At 41.3% G+C, this 10,023-nt stretch overlaps 1 protein-coding gene across 4 annotated transcripts in view; it reads right to left on the minus strand.

Moving 5' to 3' along the window:
- EPS15L1 (epidermal growth factor receptor pathway substrate 15 like 1) overlaps positions 1–10,023 on the minus strand; it is a 327,178-nt gene that overhangs the window by 187,431 nt on the left and 129,724 nt on the right. For all 4 annotated transcript variants that reach the window (XM_073592681.1, XM_073592671.1, XM_073592690.1 and 1 more), the window contains one exon: positions 9,385–9,457. In XM_073592681.1, coding sequence (XP_073448782.1) covers positions 9,385–9,457 — 73 coding nt within the window. The remainder of the gene's footprint in view (positions 1–9,384; positions 9,458–10,023) is intronic.

Genomic DNA, 10,023 nt, shown 5'->3' on the forward strand with positions numbered 1-10,023 from the left:
CTACTTTTGCATACCAAGTCCTTCTGGGCCAAGCGGGGGCCACCAGAAGGACCGACTTCCTTTCCTGCCTGATCCTGCGAAGGAGTCGTGGTAGTAGCAGAATAGGCGGGAATGCGTAAATCAGTGAGAACTGATGCCACGGAATCACCAACGCATCCGTCCCGCATGCAAGAGGATCTTTTGTCCTTGCCATAAATCTGTCTATCTTTTTGTTGAATCGGGATGCAAAGAGATCTACATCTGGAACCCCCCATCTTTGGCATATGGCCCAAAAGACGTCGGGATGCAGAGACCATTCCCCTGGAAGTAACTGCTGGCGACTTAGATAGTCCGCCAGCAAGTTCTCTATTCCCGGGATGAAAACTGCCGATTATGCATGGCACATGCATCTCTGCCCAGACTAAGATCTGGTTCACCTCCTTTTGTGCAGCTTGGCTCCGGGTGCCTCCCTGATGATTGACATAAGCCACTGCTGTGGCATTGTCGGACTGGATCCTGACCGGACAACCCTGTAGCCCGATAGTCCAGGCTTTTAGGGCTAGATATATCGCCCGGATCTCCAGAATGTTGATGGGTAAGGTCCTCTCGGTCTTGGACCATATCCCCTGAACCGCAGACTGTTCCAGAACTGCTCCCCAACCTGACAGACTGGCATCTGTTGTTACTACCGTCCAGGTAACCGGTAGAAAGGATTTCACCTTCTGCAGGTTTTCGTGTATGAGCCACCAATTGAGGCTCTGACGCACCGCATGCGACAGGTGCATCGGAAAATCTAATGCCCGAACCTTCTTGTTCCAGGTCGACAGAATACTGTGTTGCAGCATTCTTGAATGAAACTGAGTATAAGGAACTGCTTCGAATGAAGCCACCATCTTCCCTAGTAGCCTCATACAAAGGCGGACAGAGGGACCCTTCTTGGTCCTGACTGCCAGAATCAGCTCTCTTAAAGCAGCGATCTTTGCCTGGGGTAGAAATATTTTCTCCTGGCTTGTATCTATAATCAGACCTAAATACTCCAGTCTTCTTACTGGTTTTAGGAAAGACTTTTCTAGGTTGAGGATCCAACCCAGGTGTTCTAGATACCTGACTGTGGTCCTCAAGTTTCCATTCAAAGAGGCTACCGACCGGTCTATCAAGAGCAGGTCGTCTAGGTATGCTATGACAGCTATACCCTGAGCCCTTAATCTGGCCAGAGGAGGAGCCAAGATCTTTTTGAACACTCGAGGTGCAGTGGCTATCCCGAAAGGCAGTGCCACAAACTGGAAATGGCGCCCTCCTACCTCGAAGCGCAGAAACTTCTGATGAGCAGGAAAAATGGGCACATGCAGGTATGCATCTCTGATGTCTATCAATGCCAGAAATTCTCCTCCCTGCAGGGTGGGAACTACTGTCCGAATTGATTCCATGCGGAAGGATTGAATCCTTAGGAATCGGTTCAGATCCCTTAAATCCAGAGTGGGTCTGACATCCCCATTTGGCTTTTGGACCGTAAAAAGGTTGGAATAGAAGCCCAATCCCTGGTCCTTTGCGGGAACTATCATAATGACCTCCTGCGACAAAAGTCGCTCTAACGCTAGAAGGAGCGACTGCTTCTTCTCCGGGTCTCTGGGGACACTTGATCTGAGGAAACGAGGAGAGGGAAATTCCTGAAACTCCAGCTTGTACCCTAAGGTTACCGTGGAGATTACCCATCTGTCCTGGAAATGCTCCTACCAGAGCCCTGAGAACTGTCGCAGTCTTCCCCCCACTCGAGTGAGCGGGGGCGCCCCCTCATGCAGAGGTCTTAGTGTTTTGCCTATTAGGCTTCTTCCCCCAGGACTTCTTTTGTCCCTGGGGTTGACTCTTGTCTCTGGACCCAGATGGAGGCGGCCGTCGAGACTGCCTGGAGGCTGAAGCCCCTGGCGCTGGGGAAAAAGTCCATTTGAAAGAGGGACGCTTACTCTTCTTTTTGACAGGTAAGAGAGTGCTTATCCCACAAGAGATTCTCTTGATATAGTTATCCAAGTCTTCTCCAAACAACCTTGCACCACGAAATGGAAACCCAGCCAGCAGCTTCTTACATGGTGCTTCGGCTGACCAATTTTTCAACCATAGGATTCTACGTATATGCACCAACCCCAGTGAAAGACGGGAGGTTTGCACGATAGAATCTCTAATGGCGTCAACCACAAAGCATAAGGCCCTGGAAGGTTAGCAAACCCCTGGGCCTGTTGTTCAGGTAATACTTTGATGACCTGCTTAACATCCTCCAATCGCTGCTACTGCAGGTTGAGCCACTGAACCTGCTGTAATGGAAATTTGTAAGTTCTGTATATAATTGTATTCTATTTTGTATGTATTGCACACTGCCCTCACTGTGCACACAGCACTAATAATGTTTTCAGTAAATGTTTACATTCTTTCGAGTCCTGATTAGAATTAGCCTGCCTATGTAACGCCCCTTGTTACCATGAATGTACAATTGTAATATTAATGTGATACCTACATAATCATGTGCATAAAAACCTTCAATTGCGTCATAATAAAGCAGAACAGTTATTTGGAAAGATGCTGAGCGTATCTTTTGTGTCTGTTCCCTACTGCAGTAGTTATTAATTTGGAACCACTAATCAATATGAGGATAGGAGTTGCCTATCATCAATTTAACCAAGTCAGCATGGTGAGCTTTGCCTTAGGAGGGGATTCCAGGTGACCCTGAGTATCCGAAACAAGGAGCTTGAGACGATCCGGGAATTTCTGATAATCAGCCGGCTGAGGTAAGCCTTTTGCTTACATTTGAGTTATCAGACTTCCTTGATCGGTAAGGCATTTTCGGGACAAAGGGTACCTATTTTACTCCCCTTAATCGAACTGTATTGATTGGTGGTTATATGTTATGTTGTCCCTGTCTATTGTCCATTGGAGTGTTATAGATAAGAAAGGGAAGAATAGTGCTGTTCACAGGTATATGTAGTAAATCTGCTAGATAAAGTAGTTTAGAGGCAAGAGGGTATAGGCACACGTAGAGAAGAGAGAAGACTGGCCAGTCATTATGGCCATTGAATTAAGTAAGGGAATGAAGGGTAAGAGACCCTCAAAAATGCCCAGCGCAAGAGGAGCGCTATATATGAACCGAAGGTGCGGTTCCGCCTATACTGAGCCCCTAGATTAATGGTTAGAGTGGACATGGATCCACAATGGGTAACTGGGTTACCAAAGGCCATAGGGACTAAGAATCATGCAGAGTAAATAGCTAAAGAAACAGCTATCTATGTGAGCAGGATGGATCAAGGGTGACAATTAACACTAGACAGAAAGGGACATTTTCATGTTAAGTTGTGGGATGAAATTGGGGTTAGGCACTACAACTATTAGAGTCAGAAACAGAGAAATGAGAGTTAAAACAGAATACTTTATATGTTGTCAGAGAGAGAAGATGGGATGAGCACTCTGGCTGCCCGTCTGATCATAGAAGCTAGATATAAAAGATATCTGAACAAAATAAAGAAAGCAGAATTTAGGCAGGAAAATATTAATGAGAGTTAAAAGAAAGTGAGAGAATGATATGCATGTGTTGTGTACAAATGGGAAAAAGTAAACGATTTTAGAGCGATATTGGTGTATGTGTGTGCGAATGCTGGGACCTTTAGTTCTATTGCTTGTGTGTGTCATGTATGCAGATGTGACCCCCTCCTTTGTGCTCTCATGAAAGAATGTCCCTGAGAGGTCAGTGATAAGCTGGAAGGACACCATGCCAATTCCAGTTTTCTAGACAAAACATTTATAACAAAATGTGCCGGGTTAACGAATCTAATGGTAAACAATGTGATCATAATTATTTTGAATCTGTTTTTCAAACATGGTAAAATGAAGGTTACATTTAACTGTGTATTACACAAATTGAATATCCTTTGATAGTGGAAACACTGCATTTAAAAAAGGGAAATTAAGTAAAATTAAGTAATAATGAGTATTAATTTCTAATATGAGTTTAACAATTTTATTAATAATATAGATATATTGAAACTGGTTTAGACAACCTTTGGTTGGAAATGAAATCCAGGTTATTGGGGAAATTTGTAATGAATGGGATTAGTTTAGATTAAGATAACAATTTTGTAATTTTACATTTATTCAATAAGCCCTTATTGAGAGAAAAAAAGATTAAGATGAGGTTGTTATTTGGAATAAAGCTGCCATAATATTTAACAAAGCCAAGATGGATGGGATACAAAAGAAGTTCTTCTACAAAAATGAAATTTTAAGGTTTTTGATAATAACTTGATGTGCGGTCCATGATGTAAGAGTAATAATAAATAAAATTTAAATATAACAGACCCATCACATCAAGTCCACACACCCTGTTAGGATAGATGCCACCTGCAGCCAGTTGATTTATAGTTTTTGATGCTTTCTGGTCCATCATACAGATTATTGATCCTTTTGTTTTTATTTATTTTTATTTTTGAAATCCAAAGCAGAATGTGTGGATTGTGAAATGATGTGCCCCTTTTCCTTGTAAGTACAGTGGTATAAGCAGAATATTTTGGATTTATGGGCATCTCTCCATGACCGCAGGGTATTGTTATAATTTATTATAATATTGCCAGGAAAAAGTTGTCTTTTGAAACATGAAACTGGAGTTCTTACACAAATAGCATGATAGAAAACAAGCCATTGTAATATATTTATGCAAGCTGGACCCAGTAATAAATGGTTCACCCCGATATATCAGAGCTGTAGCTTTTATGCAAAGGTGCTATTAGACAAAGTTAGATATTGTTTTGGTCAAACATTTAATTTTTAATGGTCCGACATTCTGTGCAGCAAATATACAGCCAACTAAATGTTTGTCTAATGAATGGTTTAAAATTATGTACAAATCTAACAATGAAAAATGCGTACATTTGAATCCAGCCACCTTATTGCCTCTATTGGAGGAGGCTGGAGACAAAGGAAGACACATGTGTTAAATTGATGATGTAGGAATCAGTTGCTGTGAGCCCAGTGCGGGACACACTCCCTGAAGACCCAGATATTACATTTTTTGTAAATTTGAGTATGCAGTTTATCACCCAGAAGGATACTCTGTATTCAAAGTCATTGGATCTTTTTTCCCCAGCTCAAGAAGCAGAGCTCCATGTTTTAGCAAAGCCTGTGAGCTATACAAAGAGTGTATATTTATATAGATAGTCGAGATATAGAGAGCTTTTGGTTCCATTTAAAGGGCCAGAAGTTTGTTTTTACTTCGGCAGGTAAACCAACCAAGCATGCCAAGTTAATTTGATCGGCTGTTTTCAGCCTTCCAGGTTCTTGCTGAGGTAGCCATATTAACTTTCACACATGGAAGCAGACCAGGTGACTAAGGATGCTGCATTTACAGCCCCGGACACTTGATGGGTCTGTGCAACTCACAGATTCCACCCTAGTTCTGGCCCAGTATAGCTGGGATTAATAATTCAACTTTAAGGACCCCAGAACTAGAAGAACAAGTGGTCCACAGGGGGCAACTTCTTATGAAACAGGACTTTGGAAAAGGTGATCATTTATGTCTGTCAGCCACTCTTTTCCCTCCAGCTTGACACATGGACTGTGTCATCAGTCACAAGCAGTTATGGCTGCCTTAGTAAATGAGCATGGGATAGAGCCAGGGTTCTCCACAGTTGTTTTTATAACATACCACTTCTTGTTTTACCTGTTACCAAAGGTGTTACCAAAAGCTGAACATCCCTTCCAGAGATTACAAAAAGATATATCCAGATGTCCAAGTTAGGATCTTACGAGTATGCATTTTGTCTGTATGGACATGATTTTTTGATATCCAGTGGCAAATGCTACTGCAAAGGCCACAGTAAAAAGTGTTATCAGAAGTAGTTTGTAAGTACAGAGAGTAACAGAGGAAATAATTTTTTATAGGAGTCCTTACTAGAAGTTTTGAGGTTTTATTTTTACACCTCCTACTGTCTACAATGTAGCGGACAAAGTAGAGTAAGAAACTAGAAAACTTTTGCCTGAATGTTTTCTTATATTTTATCAGGCCCCTAGGGGGGATGTTGGACTCTCTCCCTATGGGATTTGGTTTGGGAGTGTGTTACTCACTTGCTTATATTTTGTCTCAGCAGCTGAAATCCTCCATTCAGATCTCACAGAGAATGTTGCTGATCTTTTAAGGTTTTTTGACAAACTCATTTATGTGTTTTCTCCCCAATTCCAGATCCTAAAAGTTTGAAAGGATCTAAAACTAAAGCCAGGTGACTTGTGGATTGTTAAGAGACATTTATATATAAGGAAATGTTTGGAGACTCAATACAGCATCTATTTCATGTACAGTTTTTGCAAAACTTGAAGGAAAAGTCACCTGGATCCACACCAGACACTGCAAAAATTACTAAATTAAAGAAATCTCTGTGTTTGATTTGTTTCCCTCTTGTGATCACAGTCTAGGGTACTTTTGATTCAATTACTTTAATTGTAAGGGATATATATATTTGAAAAGTAGTTAGCCATGTTGAAGTCATATTTTGTCTTTTGTACCTTTTCCATTTTATGTAGAATTGTCTGTGTTTACATATGCTGATAAGTCAGCATGCACACAGTTCAGCTAGAAGGCCATTCTGGCCACAGGAGTGTACAGCCAGTACTCTGTAAATATGTCTCATCAATCATTTGTTTTTCACAATGAAAAGTCATTTGGTAATGAAAAAGTTACTCAGCTATTATTTTCTCCACAATGGAGTTTTTGCCTCTTTGGCCAGGACTACCTCCACCTAAGTGTGTGGAGGTTCCAGGTTAAAGGTGATAGCAGGTATGGTTAGTGATCAAAAGAGGAAATTTGTAAGTTCTGTATATAATTGTATTCTATTTTGTATGTATTGCACACTGCCCTCACTGTGCACACAGCACTAATAATGTTTTCAGTAAATGTTTACATTCTTTCGAGTCCTGATTAGAATAAGCCTGCCTATGTAACGCCCCTTGTTACCATGAATGTACAATTGTAATATTAATGTGATACCTATGTAATCATGTGCATAAAAACCTTCAATTGCGTCATAATAAAGCAGAACAGTTATTTGGAAAGATGCTGAGCGTATCTTTTGTGTCTGTTCCCTACTGCAGTAGTTATTAATTTGGAACCACTAATCAATATGAGGATAGGAGTTGCCTATCATCAATTTAACCAAGTCACTGCTAAGGAAAAAACATCCTTCAATAGGGATTCCATCTTTTTATCTACAGGATCCCTGAGCATCTGAGCAAAGTCAGACTATGGCCGGTATTCCCCACGTTTTAATAAACTTTTCTTCCATCGGATAAAGTGTTGAAAACTTTCTTGGCGGAAAAAAACGTTTGTCTGGGTGATACCACTCAGAATAAATGAGCTTTTCAAGTAAATTATGAACAGAAAAAGCCTGTGCTGCTTGGAAAGGTTTCAGTGACCCCAAAGCAGAAGAGGATTCTTTAGTAGTTTCAGGTCCGGCAACTTAAATGTGGAGCGGACCAATCCAGTGAGGATCTGCACTAAGACTTTCTGCTCTTGGAAGTCGCAGAGGGCCCCTCTCCACCTGATTCCTCCGAAGAGAAATCATCCGTCCCATCCCGATCCTCTGAAAGGGATTCATCTCCTTTATCCCAGAACTCCTCTTCCTGAGGGTCTTGGGGAACAGAGGAAGGCCTAGTGCGTTTTCTTCTACTGAGTGAAGACGTAATCACGGCCATTAATCTTTCCTCTAGACCATTAATGGTTGAGGAAAAAACCTCTTGTGTAATGTATACAGGGGCTGAAGTGCCAGAAGCAGGTGTAGCCCCTGACCCCAACGGCTCTCCCTGGCCCGCCGTCCCTGGCCCATCAGGAGGATGCTGCTGACAGGGGGCCCTCAGAACCTGAACGAGATCCCCTAGTGTCTCTGGTTCTTGGGGTGCTTGAACCTCTTCTACCCATAGTGCAAAGCAACAAGGTGTGAGGTATACAAATGAACACTGACTGCTGAGCGATGCAGTCTGGCTAAAAACCTTGCTACCCAATGCTCAGTCTGGTGTTACTTCAGTAAATGCTACCTAGGAGAATGCCTGTGTCCCACCTTACATGCGACCGTCAGCTCTGTGTCTCTCAGAAGGCTGTGTGCACCTGTACAGAGTGCCTTAATAGCCTGCAGCTGGCCTGAGTGGGAGTCTAAGCACCTGTGCTGACGTAGGATATTCCCTTTGGAGCTCAGCACAGGACATCTTTACACGTCCATCACCTAAGACACTGGCGTAATAACTGAGGTATCCCTGCAAGGGGAGGGATTATATAGGGAGTTGAACTTCCTGATAGGGTGTGCCAGTGTCCAATCACCAGTGATACCCTATATAACCCATCAGTAATTACTGTGGCTCTGTGTCCCGTGATGTTCGAGAAAGAAATTGAGTTTATTGTATTTTTTTTATAACAAAAAGTAAAAAATATATTTTTTTTTAATTTTCTGTCTTTTTTTGTCGCAAGTCTTCAATCTTCAATGAAGAGCACTTCTGAAAACACCTTTCCAAAGCCTAGATGAGTGTACCATGGTTCCAATGTTTTTTGCCAGGAATGAGCTGATGGTCACTTGCCATTGCAAGGGAAGTCACTATGTTTTTTATCTACTGCACCAATATTCCTTGGCTGACCACTGCATTTGTTGTCCTCAGTGTTGCCGGTTTCTTTGTGCTTCTGAAGAAGAGTTTGGACAGCACATCTGAAAATACTTGTCATCTTCCTTCAATTTCTGCCTATGAGAGACCTTGTTGATACAATAAGACCACCCTGTGTCTTGCTGTTGTACCTAGGAAGGCCATACATTATACAATTTTCTTGTACGATTTTCTTTAGGCTTGGTTCACACATATGCGGCCATGGTTTCAGTGTGGTTCTGTTCACGGTTCGATTCAGGTGAGAATTTTTACCTGAAATCGTACATGAACCGTACCCAAAAAGGCACAGGATCCTTTTTAAAACCGCACCGCGGCTCCCTACACATGTGTGATCCGGCTGCATTGAAAGCCGTTCACATTCACGTTATGCAAATTGGATGCGGTTAAAAACACATCCGATTCGCATATATGTGAACCCGGCCTTAAATTTACCAAAACTATATAATATGAGGTCAAACCTAAACGCGTTCAATTTTTCTGCAATCAGGCAGGCCCTTGCATTACATTACAGAAGGTAAATTTAAAGGAAATTTAATTAAAAAAAAATTTATAATGTATGGCCAGCCTTAGTCTTGTCACTGTGTAAGAGTAGAGCATGGCTTTTCCTTATGCATTTTCATGTTCCCATTGCAATACCCTCCCAGGGACTGGGAGGAGTATGCAACTTAAGCATAGTAAGACACAATACCATTGTGGGAAAACCAGAGAGGATTCTGTAAAGTTCTTACATACCTGTACCTCTGTGGTCTTGTGCCTTATGGCCTCCTCTTTCTCTCTGATGTCCTGCTCAAGAGCATATTTTTCTCTGTAAGACAAAGAAATCACAAAATTAGCTGTCTGTTTTCCCATTTATTTTAATCTGTAAATACTGCAATTTACCAAAACCATTGTGTGTGCTTACACTCTTATATTCTTGTATATAGGAAATTGGTCTGTTTTTTTCACTCATAAAAAAAATTACAAATTTGCACACTCCAGCAACAAGTTAAAAAAAATGAATAAATGTATTCACAATGTCTACCTCTTTGTGTAATCAAGCTATTACTGTGTGACCAGTGTTTGGAAAGCATAGCTCACTGTGACAGAATATTTTACTTTAGTGCCCAATCTCCTATACCTTGGGCATATATCCTAGAGGTCCCCCGTGTCCCTTTAAAATATATATATATATATATATATATATATATATATATATATATATATATATATATACACACACACACACACACACACACACACACAGTAGATTTCAAAACATATTGCTACTGCTGAAAGAATTATTCCACCAATTAAGAGAAACTAACAAAAGGTATTTTCAGCAATAAACCGCAAAATTTCAAAAGCAGAAAAGGATGCACTTTCTAGTAAAGA

The sequence above is a fragment of the Aquarana catesbeiana genome, linkage group LG01, assembly GCF_042186555.1.
Source record: "Aquarana catesbeiana isolate 2022-GZ linkage group LG01, ASM4218655v1, whole genome shotgun sequence".
Lineage (NCBI taxonomy): Eukaryota > Metazoa > Chordata > Amphibia > Anura > Ranidae > Aquarana > Aquarana catesbeiana.